Raw genomic sequence first — 27118 nt, 5'->3', positions numbered from 1 at the left:
GCCAAAGAAAAAGTCTTTGAGAAAGGAAAAAGAAGGTTACACATTTTCTGCTCTTCTCTTGATGTAAACACACACACATGAAAATTAAAACAAAGTAATTGGGTTTATATTGCCTCATATTGGGTTACATTTTATAAGATTTCATAATTACATAATACTAATAATTACCATTTATTGAACACTTGCTCTAATGTCAGGCAAAGCACCATACTATTGGAAATAATTCATTCAATAACTTCAACAACCATGCAAAACATGTATTATTATTCTTACTTTAAAGATAAGGGAACAGACTCAGGAAGGTCAAGAAATTGGCTCAAAATTACAGAGCTGGTAACTGGAAGTTCCAATAGTCAAAGGCAAGTCTGTAAGACTTAAGAGTTTGTGCTCTCAACACTATGCCATGGATTTTGTGATCTTGACACCAAATAGGGTGCTAATATTGTGACCATAGTATTATGTTAATTCAATCATTTCATGTACCATACCTAGAAAGCTCTTATAATTATGAATTTCATAGGGAAAAATTTAGTTGTGATTATTAAATCTATACTGTAAAAAGAACTGCAAATAATTTTCTGTGAACTGCTTTAAGCATAACTATATATTAAATGTTGCCAGAGGACACTGTAAGAGTAGCTGATGAGCTGGTTAGAAAAATTATAGAATGAGTTAAAAGAAAAATCTGAGAAATATGGATTAAAATTATATTTTAAAAATTGGGGGAAAATAACTACCTCAATTTCATAAGAACTGCCACAGAAGTGCAGAAAAGTCATCTTGAAAAAAGCCAAAGACAAGATTCTGAGCTCTAGATTAACACATTGATTTGATAATCAATACCACAAAAATTTGTCTGACCCAGCCCTGGGGGACTTTGCCCCAAGTTGTCTGGATATCCTGAAATAAGAAAAATACCTTGAAATGAATGACCTAAAAAAACTGAGAAAATATAACCAATGCTGATAAAACAAGTAGAAATGTTGGGGGCAGGAGTCCACCCCAACTTCCACAAGATCACTGTTGATGTGAAACTCCATGAGGTTAACAAAAGGAGCTTCATTAGTCTAATAAAGTCACTCTTTAAGCACTTTGAGTCTCTGTGATTCTTTTGGACATATAATAGTTTAGGTCCTGAATGACTGTTTTTAACTTTTGCTATAAGGAGAAACTGTATGCCAGCATAACTCGAGTAGTTTTGATATTCACCTTCTGAAACCATCAGTTCCCAGACTATTAGACTGTGCAACCCTTCTGGCCCCACAGATAAATCACATATGCTATTCTGGGCCCTCCCCAGACTATATGGGGGTAAGAGGGGTGTGGTATTGTCAAAGTATGGAGCTGGGCTACACAAATAATCATGGAGATTAGTCAAACATCTGCCTCATGTTCAGGGTGTAAGTGGGAATTATGATGGATGAATAACCAGGAGACTTGCAAAGGGGGACTAAAGTCCAAGTTGGTAATAAGTGGGTGCAGGGAAGACAGAGGGGGTTTCAGGTACTGGAAGTTTAGTGAGATTCCTGTCCCCCAGAATAAGTACTGACCTTCAGCAGAAGGAATTTAAGGGTGGAAGTTCCTCAAAGCCCAGGAATCAGCATCAGGTCACCTGTACTGGTAATCTGGCTTTGATCCCTCTGTTACAACAAGGTCTCTGCCTGGTTTCTTGTCCTCGAATGTCTCATGTTACAACTGCTTCTCTATTTCTGAAATTAAAGTCCTGGCCTGAAAGATGAGCCATGGGGTATTGCTTCCCACTAACTGAGATTATTATACCAACTCCCCATTACCTGCCTGTCTAAATCTCCTATTCCTGGCTTCTCCATCATTGAGTTCTGTCCAACTGCCAGACCCTGTTTTATTGAGGTTGCCCCTCCCCAACCTGTTCACCTACCCCAGCTGCTTGCTAAGATTCTAACCTATTGTCTCTTGTTCCATACCTTCACTCAACATCCATGTCCAATGCATTTTAAAGCTCTACTTCTGAAATGTCTATTCCCTTCAATCTCACTACTAATATCTTAGTTTGAAACCTCATTATTTCCCCTCTTTTCTTCATACTGCCTGCATGCGTCCTTGCCTGTATCAAATTCAACTCACCATCCATATTCTTAGTAGAGTTATTTTTATTAATAAAACTCTTATCCCATCACTTTTCTGCTTCAAAACTCTTCAGTTGTTCGGTAACATCCACATCACTTAGAATGTGGCTTTTGAGTCCTCTCCATATGGCCTTTCAGATCCATCTCCTCCTGTTCTTTCCTACATAATCCAGTAAGTACATTCTTTAAAGCTCACCTCGATGTCACCTTCTCTTGATCTCACTAAAAGAGAATGAGCAGAAACAAGTGGGACTACATCAAACTAAAGAGCTTCTGCACAGCAAAGGAAAGAATCAATGTACTGAAAAGGCAATCTGCAGAATGGGAGAAAATAGCTGTATACCATATCTGATGAGTTAATATATAAAATACATAAAGAACTCATACAATTCAATGGCAAAAAAAGGTAAATTCAATTTTAAATTGGGCAAAGGATCTGAATAAACATTATTCCAAAAAACATGCAAATAGCCAACAGGTACATGAAAAGGCACTCAGCATCACTAATCATTAGGGAGCATCAGATGCAAATCAAAACTCTGAAGAGATACCACCTCACATCTGTTAGGATGGCTGCTATCAGAAAGACAAGAGAGTGGGGGAACTTGGTGATGGGGGGAGTCTAGTAAACATAATGTTCCTCATGTAACTGTAGATTAATGATACCAAAATAAAAATAAATAAATAAAACAACAAAAAAGACAAGAAATAAAAATGTTGGCAAGGATGTAGAGAAAAGGGAACCTTATACACTATTGATAGGAATGTAAATTGGTGCAGCTATCATGAAAGCAGTAGGAAATTCCTCAAAAAATTAAAAATAGAACTAACATATGATCCAGCAATCCCACTCCTGGGTATATTATCTGAAGGAAATGAAATCAGTATCTCAGAGAGATATCTGCATTCCCGTGTTCACGGCAGCACTATTCACAACAGTCAAGATATGGAAATAACCTAAATGTCCTTAAACAGATCAAGAGAAAGTGGTGGGGGGGTGAATATATATATATATCCCCACACATGATAGAATATTACACAGCCATTAAAAAGGAAGGAAATCCTGCTATTGTTAATACCCTGGATGAACCTAAGTGAAGTAAGTCAAAGAAAGACAAATACTGTATGGTATCACATATGCAGGATCTTTTTTAAAAAAGGTAAATTTCATAGAAACAGAATAAAATGGTAGTTGCAAGTAGCTGGGGAGTAGAGGGAGATGTAGGTCAAAGGCTACAAATTTTCAGTTATAAGAAGAGTAGGTTTTCATAGACACTGAGAAGTGACTAGTGGTTACAATGGGGGAGGAGTTAGGGTGAGTAGATGGGAAGGGGGAGAGGGATAAAGGGGCACAGAAATTCTCAGTCATAATATAAGCTGGTCACAGGGATAGCTCAATATGAGAATACAGTCAATGATTCTGTAACATCTTTCTATGTTGACAGATAGTAACCATACTATAGAGGGTGAGGATTTAATAATATGGGTAACTGTTGAACCCCTGTGATGTATATTTGAAACCAATGTAAGACTGCATATCAATGACACTTCAATTTTAAAAATTAAAAAAATATATATATAAAGAATAGTAAGTTTTGAGGGTATAACATACAGCATGGTGACATGAAAGTTGCTGATAGTAGATCTTAAGCATTCTTACCATACACACACAAAAAGTCAACTATTGTGAGGTCATGCTTATGTTAATTACCTTGGTCTGGTAATCATTCCAAAAAGTATATCAGATCCACACTATACATTTTAAATATATACAATATATTTGTTAATTATGCCTCAATAAAGTTCAGGAAAATTAAAAAACAGAAGAGAATGAATTGCTTCTCATTTGTCTTTCCATAATAATTTATAAATACCTTTACTATAACACATGCCACATTCTTTAAATGTCTGCTTTCTTCATTATATTATCATCTCTTTGAGGGCTGGGAGTACGACTTCTTCATTGATGGTCCTGTAACAAGCATGGTGACTGGTGAGTAGTCAGCTGATAAATGTTGAATGAATGAATGATCCCTGAATACTATGTGTCCTATGTCTAAAACTGAACTTCCCTTACACACCTGCAGAACATTTCCCTCCAGAATACACTCTAATCTGTCTATAAAGTCCCTATATATAAAGGTAAGAAAGGAAAGTAGGAGCTTGTTCCAAGTTCTAACACTCCTGATCTTCCACATTCTCCTACAATTACTGGCCTATTCAAGACCCAATCTATCTGAACAAATGACACTGGTGAAGTCTGGTCAAATGGCTATACTATCTCTGTCTTGGCTAGTTTCCTAATGCTGCACCATTCTGCAACCAAAACTTAACTGTTTCTATGGGACATGAAATGGTGACTGGTCCATCCTTTGCTGCTGATACTATTCATTGTGACTATGGCCACTGTAATATCATAATCTCTCTGTTCATAACCACTCAAGAGTTAAATCATGAAAGCTTTTTCCTTAATGACATAGGATGATTGGTTACTTTTCTATTATTGTATTATTTTTGCTGTTCTAATTGTTAGAGAAAATGTTCACATCATACAGCTACTGATAAATGCAACTCCCTTAATACCCCAGAATGCCTCTGACCATCTCTGCAGCTATACTTGAGGGATTTTAATAAACCAACATGATTTTTAGAAAAATAACATCTGATTGATATAAGCACTTCCTGGATAATATTTCCCCACCATTCAAAAGACTTGTCTTTGATCACTGTTTCCTCTATGACTGTCTTTCTCACACATATTCTCATTTTGTCTGTGTGTGTGTGTGTGTGTGTGACTTCTGTACCTGCAGTAGCTAGATTTGTAATACACACACACACACACACACACACACACACACACAGAATAAGCTAAAAAAAGAAGCAACTTAAAATTTTTCCTTGGGATCAGCATTAATTTCCTTCATCATTGTCCTGGAAAATACAAGCTTCAAGTAGAGAGATCAGATACTTGCCAAATACTGCTCAACCACTGAATGGCTAAGCAGGAGCATCAGCACAATCATGCCAAGGAATCCAAGGGGATATTCAACCTGGAAAAATTTGAACCCAAAACAGAACCTCCCAGGAGATGACTACAGGTCCTATAGGAAATTGTTTAACCACAAATTCCAACTCCCCTTCACTCCTACAGTCTCAGTCACCCAACTTAAAGGGCTGTTCCCTTGAATCGTGACAACCTGACCCACATCAGCAGGCCAGAGGCCATATGGCAACATAATGCCACTGGATAGGAAAAGGGAGGGACTACTGATTGAATGATTGTAATTAAAATCCTGTAATTTGTGATTTGTCAATAACTCCTAACTTTGGGGGAGTTTTCTTCATCCCTTAACAAATCCTGATAGCTACAATATGTAACTGTGGACACCTAAAATCCCTCTGACACTATTTCATTAGTAACAACAAAATGAAGAGTAAGTTCCCTCTGAGGATAGAGAAGATGCCCTACATCTCAGAGTTCACTATTCCATGGTCAATAATTTAAAAGGGTTAGCGAGAAAAAATTATTTGAGATTTCTAAAAGTAAAAAGCAAAATATGAGAGAGATCAGCTGGCAGGAAGTGGAGTATGGAAATCCTAGTGCTATCTTCCTGTTCACACTATAAGGTAGGATTGATAGTCCTGTTACCCCTGCAGCTATTAAACTATACTGATCAAACAGCCACAGGAGTGAGCTGAATCAAGTCAGGCAAAGAAAGTTACTTGAATCATAGAATCATAGCTCTCAGTTTGAATGAGAGATTTATCAGACATCTAACCCAATGTTCCTTTCCTTAACACCTCTCCAAAATATTCCAATCTCATTCTCATCTCCCAGTAATTTACATAACCTGTACAATGCAAAGAGGATTTAGAGTGAAAAGTCCTGAGCTGGAGGCTTGGGTCCTGACTCTTTTATTTGTCAGCCATGCAACAATGGACTGCCTGGTTATCAACCACAATATGAGGAGGCTAAACTAATTTGATGTCCAACATCTCACTCAATTCAAAATTCTCTAGGCAGTGATAGGGAACTCACTATAAGCAAAGATAATTCTTTTCATGCTTGGACAATTCTGACTATTAAAAAGCTCTTCCTTAGACAAAGCCAAAGATGCTTCCCCACAGTTTCTATTCATTTATCTGACAGTTTTATACAACCCAAGTATAATCCTTCTTCTACATAAGTCACTCATACAATTAAAGACAGATATTCATCTCCCATTCATCTGCTTCTCATTCAGTTCCCTTTACCTCCCTCATTAGCCAGTCATCCTATTTACTTTACCCAGAAAACATAACAAGTTGTCCACATACCCACTGACAAGTGGTCATGAAATGAACAAAAAGCTATAGAAATAATCTGACAAATATCAATGAAGAACACCACCATTTTTTATTCTAGTTAATGTGTTTCTTTAAATGCACCTTGAAATACCATTAGCTTTTTGGCTACCACAATCACACTGCCATGCCACAATATCCCTTCTTTTACTCATGTTTTCTAAACTGTCTCTGTGAAGTTAATCTAGAGCCAAATTTAGAATCTCACTTTTATTTCATTAAGATTTATTTTTATTAGATTCGAGCTACTGGTGTGACATGCTAAAATCTTCTTGGATCATCATGTTATCCTAAAAATGTCTGCCATCTGCCACATTTTCATCCAAGTTATGATTAAAAATATAATGACCATAACATGGTCAAGAAAACAGTCCTGCAGCATATTACTAGAGACTACCCTCCATACTGCTATGAATATGCAAGATTTGGGTCCCTGGGCCATTGAAATGTCAGGTCCCAACCTTGCTACTTTCTGGATTCCACCTTTGTCAGCTCAGCCAAACTCCACACTCTAGTCTTTCTGCTGCCCCTGCAATAATTTCCATAACTAAGTTCACAAGGACTTAGGGCATCCTGAGAGAAACTACTGTTTAAAACACTAAAAATATAAATAAAGCTAATAAAAAAGGAGAAAAGTTCACACCCAGAGCAATGTGGTAGAGTGGAAATAATATGGGAGTTGGGAGTCAGAATGACCTGGAATTGAATCCTACTTCTGTAAATTACTTGCTGGGTAACCTTGGGCATCCTACACTATCAGGTCCCTCATCTCAAAAATAGTGACAATAATAATGACCTCATAGGGTTGTTCTGAAGAATAGAACTAATACTTGCAAAATCTTAGCACATTCTTGGCACATAATGAGCATGCAATACAGATTACTATTATTATTATAGCATGGTGAGATAAAGACAAAAGCAGAAAACGACCAGCACAAAAAGACAAATGCAAGAAGAAAAGAGGAAAAAATGAAAACCTGTGTTCTGTGAACATCAACTAATGTTTCACAAGAAGAAATAACTGATGGTCTAATAGGGTAAAAATGAAGGTATTAATCAAAGTTTTTAAAACTCAGGGATATTTCCATCTCATTGACACAAAACAAGACTGGCCACCCTCTTGCCTTTCTTCTTTGATCATGTACCAGGAACTATTCTAGGGCCCAAGGACACAAAAGATAAGTCAGACCAGTCAATGCCAGAGTGAGAAGGAAAACAAAACTGAGGTAGGGAGTGCAGACCCATAAACAAATTATTAAAATTAAATGTCACCATAAATAAAGAGTATGTGAGGGAACAGCAATCTATCTGGAAATGTCAGGCAAGGCTTTGCAAAGGAGGTGATGATTCTGGAGGGTCTTGAAGGATGATGAGAAGCTAAGGTAGTTAAGGACAGCATGCAACAGTAGTGGGCCACTGAAGGATCATCCAAGGAATGTTGTTTGGAGTAACTTCCCCATGGAATACAGGTGGTAAGAGAGAGAGCTGGAAAGATACAAATTCATGCCTATTGTGAAGAGGCTTATATGTCAAGTAAAGAAACTTGGAATTCTATAGGCAAACAACAACCAGTGGAGGGAATGACATGATAAGATTAGAAGATGAATTAGGCAGCCTAACAGTAGAGGGGCTAGTTATGATACTTCTTTACAAATACCCAATTGAAAGATGATGAGATCCAGAGCTAAAATTGCAACACTAGAGATAGAGAATAGGCCTGCATATAAGGACTATAAGTCTACACAGAACTGACATAATGTAACATGAGCATAAGGGAGAAATGAAAAATGACTTTTTTTGTAGCTTGGGACACTCAGTGGATGGAGATATCATTAACCAGTATATGGATTTCTGGAGTATAGTCCTTTTTGATACAGGGCATGATAATGCATTCAGTTTTTAACAGTATGCACTGAGGAAACTAGGGGATATCCAAATGGAGATATAGTCTGTTGACATACAGTTTGGAAGTCAAGAGAGAGGCCAAGGATAGGAGTCTTCTGTATATTTACAAGAATAGATGAGAAAGCACACAGTTTACCCACAGGAAGCATTAAGTGGAACATGTTTCTGATACCCCCATGTAATAAGCTTGAAAACAGGGTAAAATCAGGCTAATGATTCTGGCCTCATAAACTCATGCAAGCTCCTAATAAACTCAAAATGGTGTTAAGCAGGGTGGAAATCGGGATATATGTGCACTCCAAGGCAAAATGTTTTGGATGCTTGGGAGTCCTAATTTTTATTGGCACTGTTACTAAAGACTCACTGCTTTTAACTCAGAACTCACTTTCTTGCTATCTTTTGGAACATCAAAATTAAGTTTGTCTAACTTCTCTCCATTTATCATAATTTCCAGAAGATCAACAGTCAAGTCCTCAGTATCCAGAGATGGAATTCATACATAAAAAGGTAGGTGGTGCTTGTGATGTTTCCTACCATAAACTGAATTTGAATTTCTTATAAATGTATATTCTATCCCTCTAAAGAAAGGACAAGGAGGTGTACTTACCAATAGATATTCATCAAGCACCTATCAAATCAAAGTGGGGGCACAGAAAAGGCAGTAGAAGGTGTGGGCCTGCACACAAAAAACCTGTGATAGCCGTAAAACCTCTGACCTGTGGGGTTTATGTAAAAACCTAAATTTGGAACTTGGTAAAACAAGTAGAGATGAGTACGTGAGGAAACTGGGAAGTAAACACGCTGCTAGAGAAATAGAGGTGGAGACACAGGTGGATCTGGTTAGGAATGAATCAGACCATCCTCCAGAAGACGGCTCCTCCCTGGATGGACCTCCTATAAAAAGGCCATTATCCAAGGCTTCAGCACCCAGCAAGCTCCTTCAGACTACATTCTACTTGCTCCTCTGGTCAAGGAAGTAAGTAAGAGGGAATACATCTAACTTTACCTACCTGGTGTTGAGCAGGGTGGAAAGGCAAAATGTCTGAATGTTTGGGATTCTTTATTTTTGTGGCACCATTACTATAAGTTTATTTCAAATAGAAGGAAAATAGGACATAATGTTCTTTCTATTAGGCTACTCAGTATTTTCTTAATATAGCTGGGTTTTCTTTTTATTCATTCATTCAACAAATATACATTAACTACCTTCTATTTGCCAAGGGCTGCTCTTGACTGATTACTCAGCAGTGAAACTTCCTACTCTTAGTATGAGGAGACATCCAGTAAACAATAAATGAATAAGAGTTTCAAATAGTGGTAAGAACAATGAAGAAAATAAGAGAAATGTAGTAAAGTAATGGGAGAGTACTTTACATTGGATGGTCAGAAAAGATCTTTCTAGGGAATTATCTTTTGAGCTGAGATCTTAAAGACAAAAGAAACCAGTCAAGTTAAGGGGCAAGATTCTAAAGCAGGAGTACTTTTATTACAAAGAACAAAAATAAGCTAATGTGCCTACAGCATATTTCACCAGAGGAACAATTATATATGTGATATCAGAGACCTAGATGGGGTAAACCATATAAAGAGGGGCATAGTAGAGTTTGTACATCATTTTAAGAACATGAGAAGTCATGGGAGAATATTAAGCAGGAAGAGTAAGATAACCTAAATATATGTTTTTAAAAGATTGTTAGGGGCTGCTGCTATGTGGAAAACAGGATAATAGGAGGGCAACAGTGGGAACAAGGACATGGACTGCAGTTTAGGTGAGAGATGACAGGCATACAGAATTAACTCTTTGCTCCAGCCAAATTCTAGAAGTTATCCTTGATTCCTGTCTTTCCCTTCTATCACATTGATTCATTACCAGGTCCAGTTAACTCTACCTACAAGACATGCCAAATCTATCTGTCACCCTCTCCATCACTACCACCCTTGTTCAGGCTATCTATCACTCCCAGCTCTGACTATAATATATGAAAACACTCCAACTTACTTATTCATTTTTCTATGATAGATACTTGCATTGTTTCTATTTGGGGGGGTATTACAAATAAGGGGGCTATGAACATTTTTGTACATGGTTTTTGGTTACACGTGTGTATATAATTCAGTTGGGAATGTTCCATGAATTAATTACTGAGTCTTAGATATAGGCAAATAATTTTCCAAAGTACTGCTGCCAGTGTATGCTCCTCTAACAGTATATGAAAAATCCAGTTTCTCCCCATGAATATTTGAGACTGTAAAGTTTCTTTTTCCTTCTGTTTTTTTAGTCATTTTGGTGGGTATACTGTGGTCTCACACTGTAATTTTAATTTGCATTTCCTTGATGATTAATAAGGTTGAGAACTTTTGGTATGTTTATTAGTCATTTGGATATCCTTTTTTGTTAAGGTCTTATGATCTCTACCCATGTTTCTATTGGGTTGTCTGTATTTTTTGTATTGATATATAGGAATTATTTTTATATTTAGGATAGAGCTCTTTATTAGCTAGCCCACTCTGTGGCTTTCCCTTCTCTCCTTTAATAGCATCTTTGAATGAATAGACATTCCTACTTTTAATGAAGTCCATTTTATTGATCCTTTTCTTTATGATTAATACTTTTTGAGTTCTTTTTGAGAAGTACTTCTCTACCCCCACGGTCTTGAAGATATTCTCATATGTTATCATCTTTTATCTTTTATATGTAAAATCCACCTGGGAACTAATTTATTTTTTCATTGATCCATTTGCTTAACCTTGCACTAATACCATGCTCTCTTCCTTTATAATATACTTTGACATCTGATACATCCTCAAACTTTGTCTTCTTTAAGATTGTTGTCTTGGCTAACTCTTAGCCCTTATAATTTCATATAAATCTTAGAAATCACCTTATCAGTCTTTATTTTTAAAAATAACAGGGATCCTGAATAGGATTTTATTGCATGAATAAATGAACTTGGGGAGATTTGACATCTTAACAATATTGAGATTTTCAACTCAGGAGCAATGCATAACCTTCTATTTATCTAAATCTTCTTTAATCTCAGTAACATAATTTTCTGGTACAGATCTTTCATGTTTTTCATTAGATTTAGTCATAGAAATTTTTCATTTTTTCATATTTTTGTAAATAGCATCAATTCTTATTTCATTTTCTAATTATTGCTTTTGTATAGAAATACAATTGATTTTGTGTATCTATCTTATCCCAATAATATTGCTAATTTTATTTGTTCTAATAGTTTAGCTGTACATTGTTTTTGGATTTTCCACATGCAAAAGTCATATCATTCTGTAAGTAATAAGAGTTTTGTTACTTACCTTACAATTATTCTGTTTCTAATTCTTCTTCTTCACTTGTTGCTCTGGTTATGATCTTTAATACAATGCTGAATAGGATAACTGGTGAATTAGTCTCATTCCCACACTCAGAGATGAAAGCTGAATTTCACGTATGATGAAAATTTCCACTGTTCTATAACATCTTCATAGACTTAATTAATATATTTTATTATAAATCAAAATTAATGTTGCATTTTATCAAATGGGGTTTTTGCATCCATTAAGATGTTCATACAATTCTTCTCCATTATTGTATTAGAGTAGCTAATTGATCAGTTCTCAAATGATGAAACAAATGAATTTTGGAATAATATTTACTTGGGTGTGACTGACACTGGATTTAGTTTACTATTATTTTCTCTCAGAGTTTTTATATCCATACTTATGAAAGAAATTGTCCTGAAAATTTTGTTTCTTATAATATCCTTGTCAGGTTCTCAGTACTGAAGTTATGCTGGATTCATAACATGGTGAATTTTTCTCATCTCTCTGGAACAAGCTGTATGATGTTTGCATTCTCTCTTACACATTAAATAAATTCAGGAGAAAAGCCATCTGACCTACAGTCTCCCACCACACACATATTGGAAATGTGTGATTTCATTTCTCTAACATTTAAGATTTCATTTCTCTAACAAATATAGGCCTATTTAGGTTTTCTATCTCTTGTTGATTCAGTTTTGGTAAGATGCATTTTTCTAGAAATGTTTCCATTTCATTTAAATTTTCAAATTGATTATATAGGTTTCCAGAATGTGCTCTTATCTTTTTAATGTCTGAAAAATTTATTGCAATATCACCTTTTACTTTCCAGTTATTGCTTACCTATGCCTTTGCTCTTCTTTCCTTGATTAATCTTTAAGGGTTAATAAATTTTATTAGATTTTTTGAAAATATTGGGTTTCTTGATTCTTTCAATTTGTTTTCTATTTCATTAATATCAGTTCTTACCTTTATTATTTCCTTCATTATGCTTTCTTTGGGCCTAATTTGCTCTTTTTCAAACTTTTTGAAATGTAACCTTAGGTTATACAGCCTTTTTAATATATGCTTTTAATACAGGCACTTAAACTATACATTTCTCTTCAGGCATGGAATTAATGTATCCCACAACAATTGCTATTTCTTATTTTTATTTTAATTCAAATTATTATCTAATTTTCATTATAATTTATTCCATTACCCATTTGTTATTTAAAACTTATAGCTTAATTTCCATACTTTTAGAGATTTTTCTAGTTATCTTTCTATTACTGAATTATAGGTTCATTCCACTGTGGTGGAAAATAAATTCTTAATGACTTTAATACTTTAAAATTTGTTGAAACTTATTTTATGACCCATCATATAGTAAAATTTTTAATGTTTTATGTTCATTTCAAAAGGACATGTATTCCAGAGTTGTTAGGTGCAATGTTGAATATATATTGGTTAATATTTTTATTCATAGTTTTGTGGAAGTCTTACATATCCTTAAAATTTTGTGTCCACTTGTCTATCAGTTGTTAGGAGAGGTGTATTACCCACTATGATTACATATTTGTCCCATTTCCCCATATAACTGTCACTTTTTCTTTTATGTATTTTGAGATTGTTATAAGGTACACATTAATTTACATTTTTTTATATTTTTCTGGTGAATTGACTTTTATTGTCGTAGAATATACTTATACTAATGATTTTTGCCTTAAAGTCTACTCTATAAATATTAATATATCAACAGCTTTCTTCTAGTGTTTGAATGGTGTGTCTTTTTTAATCCTTTTACATTCAGCCACACTGATCAGTTAGCAAATTAGTTTTTGGAGAACTGATTTTTAGTAAGTTGGTATTAGAGAAACTTCCTGCTTCTAAGAAGCAGGTCTTTTAAACTCTTACTATGTGCAGTGGCCAGATCAGCAAATAGGATGGTCTTTTCTAGAACATAATGAGGTCTATGAAACTATCTAAATCTTACTGTGAATGGATTCAATGTAAAGAAATTGGCAGTTTTAATATTTAGTCAAAATCTGCATTGATTTTTACTACAGAGATGGGAGACAGAAGTTTTTAATGACTATTCCATTTTTAAAGAGGAGCTAAAAAGGGGAACATGAAGATTTAAACATGTGAAAATTCACTGTAATAATTTATATGACCCAGAATAAAGAAAATAAACACAAGAAAGTAAACTTCTATTTATTCTTTCTAGGTTCACTTACATTCCCAAAAGATGTCTACTCTCTTGGAAAACATCATTGCCATCATTGACTTATTCCACCAATACTCAAAAACAGATAACGAGACGGACTCTCTAAGCAAAAAAGAGCTGAAGGAACTTCTGGAAAAAGAGTTTCGGACAATCCTAAAGGTAAAAGATACTTGCTAGATCTAAAGGGCATGGAATTTCTGTTCTGCATCAATCATTGGACAAAGGATAATTGTATAAGTGGGGGGATTTATTCTGGAATAGGAACACACTTAAGATTACTTAAAAACATATACACTTTTTTTACCTCCCTTTTATAACCACAGTAAAAAGACATGTATGCCCACAACACAAACACACATACACACACACACACACACACACACACACACACACACACACACACACACTCTGTGAATGAAAAATAATATTTATTTACACTGACAAAAAATAAAGACCAAATAGTTCACCATAATATTTTTCCTAACATCAAGAATGTTAAAAAGGTGTATTTAAAAGATAATTCAATCAATGGATTTTATAAAATATTGATATTTGGAGTAGGAAAAAGAAGCAGTTGTCCATTAAATTTTGTGTCACCATACCAGTGTTCAAGATTAATTTCTTTTAGTACACTACCTACACATTCCTGCAAAGTCAAAATAAGGTAAACATTATTAAGGGGAAAAAAACACTTTGCTTCCAAATTATACTCAAAGACTCACATTTCCAAAATTGCCTTAAAATAATTTACCAGAACATGTGAGCCATTCTTATAAATACTCTCTGCACTCTGCCTTCTAATGTTACAGAATCCGGATGACCCAGACACAGCTGATATTCTGATGCATATCCTTGACATAGACCACAACAAGGAAATAGACTTCACAGAGTTCTTTCTCATGGTATTCAAGTTAGCTCAAGCATACTATCATTCTAATGAAAGGCAGTATTTCCAAACACCAAGACAAAAGCAGAAAAAGTATGAATACAATAACCAAGATGAAGAAGATGATATAGAGGAAGAAACACATGAAGATGAGGAGACAAGAACAAGAAAACACACTCATTCAAGAACTGATAGAAAGGGGAATAAACCAAGATTCACGAGCCCAAAACAAAAAGGCAAAAAACGGTCTACTTCTAGGAATCAGAAGAAAAGAGAAGAAATATCTGCTACTGGACACAAACATGAGTCTGAGAAAAAACATGACTCACAAAGGAAAAAAAACAAAGCTTCAAGTTCCAATGAAGTGCAAGAAAGAGGGTACAAGCCAAGTGTAATAAGACATGCAACAGACAATAGACATACAGAAGATGTATATTGTTATGAACACACAAAACCAGTGAGTGAAAAAAGGAAAAAAACAGAAAATGATGATTCATATAACACTAGCCAGGAAACATTGCTTAGTGCTACACATTATCAAATTCAGGTAAAAGAAAAATTAGAAAAATCAGGTATGTTATCAGAACAAAATGAGAAAAGACAAGGAAATTCATATCACCAAATGAAAGTCTCAGAAAGGTCAAATAAAAATGCAACATCTGAATCCAGGACAACAAGAAAACAAGGGCCCACTCTTAGTCAGCACAGAGATAGCGAAAGACACTTAGAAGAGACAGAGAGACAAGATGGATATGGGAAACGAAGCCACAGTGGATATGGACAGGAAGAGTCTCAACACAGCTCCAAGCACACTGGGACTCAAGAGAAGAGAGACACTCATGGGCGCCGTGCAAGTGACAATGGACAGTCAGACTCTCTTGTCAATAGAAGACAAGGATTTACTCACGGACAGACTGAAGAGAGATATACACAATCGGGTACTAATCGGGAAGAGACATCCTCTATACGACACACTGACACAGCCCATGGGAAGTTCAGACAAAGCAAAAGAGTAATACAAGAAACACGGAATGAGCAGGCAGCAGAGAGCTCCAGATTCTCAGGTGCAAGACATGGGCGATCGTCCTCTGGCTCTGGGACAAGGAGACAAAGGGGATCCAGTGAGAGTCAGGCCAACGACAGCGAAGGACAATCAGAAGTTGCAGGTACACAATCCGCGGTCACCCACAGAACACCTGCGTCTGGTTCCAGGACACAACGTGGGTCCAGACATGGCCAGTCAGCAGACAGCTCTAGGGACTCAGGGTCCCATCACAGAACGACAGCCACCCAGGGGGAGCCTGACCTTGCCCACGGACGTGCAGAATCCAGACCTGGAAGGAGACCAGGATCCCGCCACGAGGAGGCAAGAGACAGCTCTAGACATGACGGCTCCCATGAGGGTCAGGCTGCCAGTGGGGAAGTCTCTGAGTCTTCCCAAGGACGGCACGGACTCAGCACTGGAGAGACACAAGGATCCCACCATGAGCAGGTGGGAGACAGCTCAAGACATGCAGGGTCACAACACCACCAAAGTGCCCCCCAGGGACGGTCGGACTCTGCCCGTGGTCAGTCACGTTCTCACAGTGCAAGTGGGCACAGATCGGGCCAGGAACAATCAGGAGACACCTCAGGGCATACAGGGTCGCATCATGGACAGACAGCCAACCAAAGGCAGTCTGACTCTGCCAATGGATGGGCAGTATCCAACCCTAGGGAAAGACAAGACCACCACCGTGACCAGTCAGGAGATACCGCCAGACACTCAGGGACTGGACGTGGACAAGACTCATCTGGATCCGCTTACAGCAGAAGCCAGGGAGCCACTAGGAACCGGGCCAGTGATAGTGAAGGAGTCTCAGAATTTTCAGACAATCAGTCAGCCTCAGGGTATAGACAGTCTGGGTCCAGCACAGCAAACCAACGTGAGTCTGCACGTGTCCAGTCAGGGGGTAGGACTGTGAACTCAGAGTCTCAAGTGTACCAGCTATCCTCCCATGAACAGTCGGATTCAGACCACACACAATCCCAATCCACTACCAGAGTAAGACAAGGATCCCGGCAGGAACAGGGGAGAGTCAGCTCTAGACATGACGGCTCCCCTGAGGGTCAGGCGTCCAATGGGGAAGACTCTGAGGCTTCCCATGGATGGCCCAGGCACAGCAGTGGAGGGAGACAAGGATCCCGCCATGACCAGGCAAGGGACAGCTCTAGACATGTAGGCTCCCATGAGGGTGAGGCATCCAGTGGGGAAGACTCTGAGGCTTCCCACAGACAGCCCGGACACAGCACTGGAGAGAGACAAGGATCCCGCCACGGGGACGCGAGAGACAGCTCTGGCCACGCTGGGTCGCGTCACCGCCAAAGTGCCCTCCAGGGACAGTCCGATTCTGCACGTGGTCAGTCAGGATCCCGCAGTGCAAGCGGGCACAGATCTGGCCAGGCACAATCAGGAGACAGCTCTAGGCACGCAGGGTCCCATCACCACCAAACATCCTCTCAGGTAGATGGCTCTAGAAACTCAGGGTCTAGGCATGGACGCAGATCATCTGGATCCAGGACAACTAGAAACCGAGGGTCCAGTCTTAGTCAGCACAGTGATAGCGAAGGACAGTTGGAAGAGGCAGAGAGACAAGACGGTTCTGGCGCACGAAGCCACCGTGGATCCGGCCGCGAACAGTCAGAGGACAGGTCCGGACACACTGGGTCTCATCGAGAGCGGACAGACATTCGTGGGCGCTCTGCGACTGTCCACGGACAGTCAGACTCTGGTGCCAATAGAAGACAAGGATCTCTTCACCGGCAGTCTGAGGAGAGCCATAGAAAACTGGTTTCTCATCACGGAGAGACATCCTTTCCACGACACAGTGACTCAGCCGACAGGCAGTCCAGATGGAGCACAAGAGGAAGACAAGAAACCCAGCATGAGCAGTCAGCAGAGAGCTCCAGACTCTCAGGTGCTGGACATGGGCAATCGTCCTCAGGATCTGGGACAAGGAGACACCGGGGATCCAGTGAGAGTCAGGCCAACGACAGCGAAGGACAATCAGAAGTTGCAGGTACACAATCCGCGGTCACCCACAGAACACCTGCGTCTGGTTCCAGGACACAACGTGGGTCCAGACATGGCCAGTCAGCAGACAGCTCTAGGGACTCAGGGTCCCGTCACAGAACGACAGCCACCCAGGGGGAGCCTGACCTTGCCCACGGACGTGCAGAATCCAGACCTGGAAGGAGACCAGGATCCCGCCACGAGGAGGCAAGAGACAGCTCTAGACATGACGGCTCCCATGAGGGTCAGGCTGCCAGTGGGGAAGTCTCTGAGTCTTCCCAAGGACGGCACGGACTCAGCACTGGAGAGACACAAGGATCCCACCATGAGCAGGTGGGAGACAGCTCAAGACATGCAGGGTCACAACACCACCAAAGTGCCCCCCAGGGACGGTCGGACTCTGCCCGTGGTCAGTCACGTTCTCACAGTGCAAGTGGGCACAGATCGGGCCAGGAACAATCAGGAGACACCTCAGGGCATACAGGGTCGCATCATGGACAGACAGCCAACCAAAGGCAGTCTGACTCTGCCAATGGATGGGCAGTATCCAACCCAAGGGAAAGACAAGACCACCACCGTGACCAGTCAGGAGATACCGCCAGACACTCAGGGACTGGACGTGGACAAGACTCATCTGGATCCGCTTACAGCAGAAGCCAGGGAGCCACTAGGAACCGGGCCAGTGATAGTGAAGGAGTCTCAGAATTTTCAGACAATCAGTCAGCCTCAGGGTATAGACAGTCTGGGTCCAGCACAGCAAACCAACGTGAGTCTGCACGTGTCCAGTCAGGGGGTAGGACTGTGAACTCAGAGTCTCAAGTGTACCAGCTATCCTCCCATGAACAGTCGGATTCAGACCACACACAATCCCAATCCACTACCAGAGTAAGACAAGGATCCCGGCAGGAACAGGGGAGAGTCAGCTCTAGACATGACGGCTCCCCTGAGGGTCAGGCGTCCAATGGGGAAGACTCTGAGGCTTCCCATGGATGGCCCAGGCACAGCAGTGGAGGGAGACAAGGATCCCGCCATGACCAGGCAAGGGACAGCTCTAGACATGTAGGCTCCCATGAGGGTGAGGCATCCAGTGGGGAAGACTCTGAGGCTTCCCACAGACAGCCCGGACACAGCACTGGAGAGAGACAAGGATCCCGCCACGGGGACGCGAGAGACAGCTCTGGCCACGCTGGGTCGCGTCACCGCCAAAGTGCCCTCCAGGGACAGTCCGATTCTGCACGTGGTCAGTCAGGATCCCGCAGTGCAAGCGGGCACAGATCTGGCCAGGCACAATCAGGAGACAGCTCTAGGCACGCAGGGTCCCATCACCACCAAACATCCTCTCAGGTAGATGGCTCTAGAAACTCAGGGTCTGGGCATGGACGCAGATCATCTGGATCCAGGACAACTAGAAACCGAGGGTCCAGTCTTAGTCAGCACAGTGATAGCGAAGGACAGTTGGAAGAGGCAGAGAGACAAGACGGTTCTGGCGCACGAAGCCACCGTGGATCCGGCCGCGAACAGTCAGAGGACAGGTCCGGACACACTGGGTCTCATCGAGAGCGGACAGACATTCGTGGGCGCTCTGCGACTGTCCACGGACAGTCAGACTCTGGTGCCAATAGAAGACAAGGATCTCTTCACCGGCAGTCTGAGGAGAGCCATAGAAAACTGGTTTCTCATCACGGAGAGACATCCTTTCCACAACACAGTGACTCAGCCGACAGGCAGTCCAGATGGAGCACAAGAGGAAGACAAGAAACCCAGCATGAGCAGTCAGCAGAGAGCTCCAGACTCTCAGGTGCTGGACATGGGCAATCGTCCTCAGGATCTGGGACAAGGAGACACCGGGGATCCAGTGAGAGTCAGGCCAACGACAGCGAAGGACAATCAGAAGTTGCAGGTACACAATCCGCGGTCACCCACAGAACACCTGCGTCTGGTTCCAGGACACAACGTGGGTCCAGACATGGCCAGTCAGCAGACAGCTCTAGGGACTCAGGGACCCGTCACAGAACGACAGCCACCCAGGGGGAGCCTGACCTTGCCCACGGACGTGCAGAATCCAGACCTGGAAGGAGACCAGGATCCCGCCACGAGGAGGCAAGAGACAGCTCTAGACATGACGGCTCCCATGAGGGTCAGGCTGCCAGTGGGGAAGTCTCTGAGTCTTCCCAAGGACGGCACGGACTCAGCACTGGAGAGACACAAGGATCCCACCATGAGCAGGCGGGAGACAGCTCAAGACATGCAGGGTCACAACACCACCAAAGTGCCCCCCAGGGACGGTCGGACTCTGCCCGTGGTCAGTCACGTTCTCACAGTGCAAGTGGGCACAGATCGGGCCAGGAACAATCAGGAGACACCTCAGGGCATACAGGGTCGCATCATGGACAGACAGCCAACCAAAGGCAGTCTGACTCTGCCAATGGATGGGCAGTATCCAACCCTAGGGAAAGACAAGACCACCACCGTGACCAGTCAGGAGATACCGCCAGACACTCAGGGACTGGACGTGGACAAGACTCATCTGGATCCGCTTACAGCAGAAGCCAGGGAGCCACTAGGAACCGGGCCAGTGATAGTGAAGGAGTCTCAGAATTTTCAGACAATCAGTCAGCCTCAGGGTATAGACAGTCTGGGTCCAGCACAGCAAACCAACGTGAGTCTGCACGTGTCCAGTCAGGGGGTAGGACTGTGAACTCAGAGTCTCAAGTGTACCAGCTATCCTCCCATGAACAGTCGGATTCAGACCACACACAATCCCAATCCACTACCAGAGTAAGACAAGGATCCCGGCAGGAACAGGGGAGAGTCAGCTCTAGACATGACGGCTCCCCTGAGGGTCAGGCGTCCAATGGGGAAGACTCTGAGGCTTCCCATGGATGGCCCAGGCACAGCAGTGGAGGGAGACAAGGATCCCGCCATGACCAGGCAAGGGACAGCTCTAGACATGTAGGCTCCCATGAGGGTGAGGCATCCAGTGGGGAAGACTCTGAGGCTTCCCACAGACAGCCCGGACACAGCACTGGAGAGAGACAAGGATCCCGCCACGGGGACGCGAGAGACAGCTCTGGCCACGCTGGGTCGCGTCACCGCCAAAGTGCCCTCCAGGGACAGTCCGATTCTGCACGTGGTCAGTCAGGATCCCGCAGTGCAAGCGGGCACAGATCTGGCCAGGCACAATCAGGAGACAGCTCTAGGCACGCAGGGTCCCATCACCACCAAACATCCTCTCAGGTAGATGGCTCTAGAAACTCAGGGTCTAGGCATGGACGCAGATCATCTGGATCCAGGACAACTAGAAACCGAGGGTCCAGTCTTAGTCAGCACAGTGATAGCGAAGGACAGTTGGAAGAGGCAGAGAGACAAGACGGTTCTGGCGCACGAAGCCACCGTGGATCCGGCCGCGAACAGTCAGAGGACAGGTCCGGACACACTGGGTCTCATCGAGAGCGGACAGACATTCGTGGGCGCTCTGTGACTGTCCACGGACAGTCAGACTCTGGTGCCAATAGAAGACAAGGATCTCTTCACCGGCAGTCTGAGGAGAGCCATAGAAAACTGGTTTCTCATCACGGAGAGACATCCTTTCCACAACACAGTGACTCAGCCGACAGGCAGTCCAGATGGAGCACAAGAGGAAGACAAGAAACCCAGCATGAGCAGTCAGCAGAGAGCTCCAGACTCTCAGGTGCTGGACATGGGCAATCGTCCTCAGGATCTGGGACAAGGAGACACCGGGGATCCAGTGAGAGTCAGGCCAACGACAGCGAAGGACAATCAGAAGTTGCAGGTACACAATCCGCGGTCACCCACAGAACACCTGCGTCTGGTTCCAGGACACAACGTGGGTCCAGACATGGCCAGTCAGCAGACAGCTCTAGGGACTCAGGGACCCGTCACAGAACGACAGCCACCCAGGGGGAGCCTGACCTTGCCCACGGACGTGCAGAATCCAGACCTGGAAGGAGACCAGGATCCCGCCACGAGGAGGCAAGAGACAGCTCTAGACATGACGGCTCCCATGAGGGTCAGGCTGCCAGTGGGGTAGTCTCTGAGTCTTCCCAAGGACGGCACGGACTCAGCACTGGAGAGACACAAGGATCCCACCATGAGCAGGTGGGAGACAGCTCAAGACATGCAGGGTCACAACACCACCAAAGTGCCCCCCAGGGACGGTCGGACTCTGCCCGTGGTCAGTCACGTTCTCACAGTGCAAGTGGGCACAGATCGGGCCAGGAACAATCAGGAGACACCTCAGGGCATACAGGGTCGCATCATGGACAGATAGCCAACCAAAGGCAGTCTGACTCTGCCAATGGATGGGCAGTATCCAACCCTAGGGAAAGACAAGACCACCACCGTGACCAGTCAGGAGATACCGCCAGACACTCAGGGACTGGACGTGGACAAGACTCATCTGGATCCGCTTACAGCAGAAGCCAGGGAGCCACTAGGAACCGGGCCAGTGATAGTGAAGGAGTCTCAGAATTTTCAGACAATCAGTCAGCCTCAGGGTATAGACAGTCTGGGTCCAGCACAGCAAACCAACGTGAGTCTGCACGTGTCCAGTCAGGGGGTAGGACTGTGAACTCAGAGTCTCAAGTGTACCAGCTATCCTCCCATGAACAGTCGGATTCAGACCACACACAATCCCAATCCACTACCAGAGTAAGACAAGGATCCCGGCAGGAACAGGGGAGAGTCAGCTCTAGACATGACGGCTCCCCTGAGGGTCAGGCGTCCAATGGGGAAGACTCTGAGGCTTCCCATGGATGGCCCAGGCACAGCAGTGGAGGGAGACAAGGATCCCGCCATGACCAGGCAAGGGACAGCTCTAGACATGTAGGCTCCCATGAGGGTGAGGCATCCAGTGGGGAAGACTCTGAGGCTTCCCACAGACAGCCCGGACACAGCACTGGAGAGAGACAAGGATCCCGCCACGGGGACGCGAGAGACAGCTCTGGCCACGCTGGGTCGCGTCACCGCCAAAGTGCCCTCCAGGGACAGTCCGATTCTGCACGTGGTCAGTCAGGATCCCGCAGTGCAAGCGGGCACAGATCTGGCCAGGCACAATCAGGAGACAGCTCTAGGCACGCAGGGTCCCATCACCACCAAACATCCTCTCAGGTAGATGGCTCTAGAAACTCAGGGTCTGGGCATGGACGCAGATCATCTGGATCCAGGACAACTAGAAACCGAGGGTCCAGTCTTAGTCAGCACAGTGATAGCGAAGGACAGTTGGAAGAGGCAGAGAGACAAGACGGTTCTGGCGCACGAAGCCACCGTGGATCCGGCCGCGAACAGTCAGAGGACAGGTCCGGACACACTGGGTCTCATCGAGAGCGGACAGACATTCGTGGGCGCTCTGCGACTGTCCACGGACAGTCAGACTCTGGTGCCAATAGAAGACAAGGATCTCTTCACCGGCAGTCTGAGGAGAGCCATAGAAAACTGGTTTCTCATCACGGAGAGACATCCTTTCCACGACACAGTGACTCAGCCGACAGGCAGTCCAGATGGAGCACAAGAGGAAGACAAGAAACCCAGCATGAGCAGTCAGCAGAGAGCTCCAGACTCTCAGGTGCTGGACATGGGCAATCGTCCTCAGGATCTGGGACAAGGAGACACCGGGGATCCAGTGAGAGTCATGCCAACGACAGCGAAGGACAATCAGAAGTTGCAGGTACACAATCCGCGGTCACCCACAGAACACCTGCGTCTGGTTCCAGGACACAACGTGGGTCCAGACATGGCCAGTCAGCAGACAGCTCTAGGGACTCAGGGTCTCGTCACAGAACGACAGCCACCCAGGGGGAGCCTGACCTTGCCCACGGACGTGCAGAATCCACACCTGGAAGGAGACCAGGATCCCGCCACGAGGAGGCAAGAGACAGCTCTAGACATGACGGCTCCCATGAGGGTCAGGCTGCCAGTGGGGAAGTCTCTGAGTCTTCCCAAGGACGGCACGGACTCAGCACTGGAGAGACACAAGGATCCCACCATGAGCAGGCGGGAGACAGCTCAAGACATGCAGGGTCACAACACCACCAAAGTGCCCCCCAGGGACGGTCGGACTCTGCCCGTGGTCAGTCACGTTCTCACAGTGCAAGTGGGCACAGATCGGGCCAGGAACAATCAGGAGACACCTCAGGGCATACAGGGTCGCATCATGGACAGACAGCCAACCAAAGGCAGTCTGACTCTGCCAATGGATGGGCAGTATCCAACCCTAGGGAAAGACAAGACCACCACCGTGACCAGTCAGGAGATACCGCCAGACACTCAGGGACTGGACGTGGACAAGACTCATCTGGATCCGCTTACAGCAGAAGCCAGGGAGCCACTAGGAACCGGGCCAGTGATAGTGAAGGAGTCTCAGAATTTTCAGACAATCAGTCAGCCTCAGGGTATAGACAGTCTGGGTCCAGCACAGCAAACCAACGTGAGTCTGCACGTGTCCAGTCAGGGGGTAGGACTGTGAACTCAGAGTCTCAAGTGTACCAGCTATCCTCCCATGAACAGTCGGATTCAGACCACACACAATCCCAATCCACTACCAGAGTAAGACAAGGATCCCGGCAGGAACAGGGGAGAGTCAGCTCTAGACATGACGGCTCCCCTGAGGGTCAGGCGTCCAATGGGGAAGACTCTGAGGCTTCCCATGGATGGCCCAGGCACAGCAGTGGAGGGAGACAAGGATCCCGCCATGACCAGGCAAGGGACAGCTCTAGACATGTAGGCTCCCATGAGGGTGAGGCATCCAGTGGGGAAGACTCTGAGGCTTCCCACAGACAGCCCGGACACAGCACTGGAGAGAGACAAGGATCCCGCCACGGGGACGCGAGAGACAGCTCTGGCCACGCTGGGTCGCGTCACCGCCAAAGTGCCCTCCAGGGACAGTCCGATTCTGCACGTGGTCAGTCAGGATCCCGCAGTGCAAGCGGGCACAGATCTGGCCAGGCACAATCAGGAGACAGCTCTAGGCACGCAGGGTCCCATCACAGACAGACAGCCACCCACAGGCAATCTGACTCTTCCCATGGACATGTAGGATCTGCTAGTAGGGAATGGCAAGAACTCCAGGATGACCAATCAGATGATACCGGCAGACACTCAGGGACTGGACGTGGACAATTTTCACCTGGATCCAGTTAGAATAGAAGCCAGGGTGCCAGTAGTTCTCGTGCCAGTGATGGTGAAGGTTTTTCAGGATTCTCAATCAGTCATTTTCAGTCCATTCAGATTCCATTTTAAGAAACCCAAAACCTGTTTTTCCTCAGTATTCCTCATCTAATCCTGGTAACTCTTATTTTCATCCTGAGTGGATATCCACTCATGGACAGTGTGACTCATTTCTGGAACAGTCACGTTCTATTAGAATGCAAAAGCAAGAATCTCCACAGTGTCAATTAGGTGACTGCAGCCCACATTCTCCGTTTGAGCATGCATATACCTCATCCCCCTATGGGACATCTAGTTTCAAGTCAATAGGTTGGGAAGGGTCAGTCCATGGTCATTCTGATACTCCTTCTCAGGAGTTAGGTTATAATTCAAGAATGCCATCATTTGGCAGTCATCATTAATCTGCAAGTAATAATTTTCAGTCTATGGTTAATGAAAGGCAAGTTCACAGTTCAGGTCATGGCTGGTGACATGGCAGCTATGGAAATGCCGATTATGACTATGGACAGTCTGGCTTTGGAGAGTCTCAAGATGAAAGAGTCAGTCATGATGCCAGGCCTGTGTGATGCATGGACAAATGTGAATATGGAGAAGAATTTATGAGTTCCAATATAAGAAGCAGTAATGTATGCTCAGGAATATATGGTCATTCAACTGATATTTCAAAACAGCTGGGGTTTGGCCAGTCTCTAAGATACTATTATTATGAGTGAGAAACCAATAGACAGGTAATTTTCCCAAGAATAGGAGAATAGCCACGACACAACTCTGAATCAAGCAACTTCTCATTATGCTTTCAGGAAGTTATCTTTTCACTTAAAAAAAAGTAAGTTATACTATTTGTTTACTTTGGTGATAGTTTCTTTCTATTCGCTATGATGCTTTTAAGTTTATAGTTAAGAAAAGGTGAATGGAAGAAATCAGTATCATAGAAAATTATGAGTATTTTGGGAGATAGGAATTCAAGTAAGGATTTTTCTTTTAAGAGATTAAATTTTAGAACCTCTCCAACTGAAACTTTCATCTTTCCCAAAAACATCTCAGGCGCCAAAAATACAAAGTCATTGTTCTGAAGGCCAAAGCTGCTGTATTTATATAAGCACTCAGGACATATGCCTCTATTACACTTTAATTGGATTTATTGCTTTGTTCTGTATTATTCTGCATTTATTGAGATCACCTTGGGAATACACAATTCAAAAAATGCAAAGTGCATGAAATTTTAAAATAAACAATTGGTCATATATCATATTCTGTCTCTTCTATGCTTATTTCTCATAGACCATAAAAGACATACTTCCAGATGGTCAGAATTACACCTTTTTTCTCTATCATTCACTGAAAAACTACATGACCAAATATTACTTCTACACTATGCAAAAGTAATTAGTATTTCAAACAAGAAATAATTCAATGAAATTTTGTATTTTTCTCCAACATAATCATTGTACCATATAGTCACCTTCAGAATGTAAAAACGGTTAGCTCACTTGTGAGTAACACCACAATTATTATCAAAATATCAACCCAAGTGGCTATTAACCAAATCAAACCAAGATCAGGGAATAGGAATTGCTGATCACAGATAGTTCTTACAAAGATACTAGGAGATGTTTCCAATGGAAACTAATTATAACACAGAAATTGTGAAGTATCTTCACAAAGGAGAAGTAATAAAGAAAATGTTTTCCTATCGTAGAAATATATATATATACACTTTATGATTTATGCAAGTGGATGAAGAGATAAAGAAATATAGTAAAAATGTGAACAAGATTCTACCACTGGCAGAGATATCTCTCTGTGATAATCATTCCCACGGTTTCCTCCTCCATAATATTAAATCGGAATGGACTTAGAGAATATGTAGGCCAGTATTCACATTTTGCAGATGAGTCTATCATACAAATAATGCATACCAAATAGCAATTAGATCACGTCTTCTAACTTTGCATTTAGTGGTTTTATAAAAGTACTTATAAAAGCTATTTCATTCACAAGAGTCTTTGATTTACTCAAGTCAAAGAGAAATTAACTTGAGTTTGGGTTTTTTCCTACATATACAACAATTATAGTATTATACACAGTAGCAATATTATACAGAAGTATAATAG

General features: G+C 42.8%; 1 protein-coding gene across 1 annotated transcript; it reads left to right on the top strand.

Moving 5' to 3' along the window:
• Positions 1-13881: 13881 nt before the first annotated feature.
• Positions 13882-26253, top strand: FLG (filaggrin). Its single transcript, XM_036905074.2, has 2 exons — positions 13882-14040; positions 14691-26253. Exons 1-2 carry the CDS (start codon positions 13903-13905, stop codon positions 24975-24977), a joined length of 10425 nt encoding a protein of 3474 aa, XP_036760969.2. The 5' UTR covers positions 13882-13902; the 3' UTR covers positions 24978-26253.
• The last annotated feature ends 865 nt before the right edge of the window (positions 26254-27118 follow it).

The sequence above is a fragment of the Manis pentadactyla genome, chromosome 4 (genome assembly GCF_030020395.1).
Source record: "Manis pentadactyla isolate mManPen7 chromosome 4, mManPen7.hap1, whole genome shotgun sequence".
Taxonomy (NCBI): domain Eukaryota; kingdom Metazoa; phylum Chordata; class Mammalia; order Pholidota; family Manidae; genus Manis; species Manis pentadactyla.
This window is presented reverse-complemented; position numbering and strand designations above follow the sequence as displayed.

Coding starts and splice junctions, on each gene's coding strand:
- FLG (XM_036905074.2), top strand. CDS start 13,903: ATGTCTACTCTCTTGGAAAACATCATTGCCATCATTGACTTATTCCAC. Junction 14,041..14,690: donor AGTTTCGGACAATCCTAAAG/GTAAAAGATACT, acceptor CTAATGTTACAG/AATCCGGATGACCCAGACAC.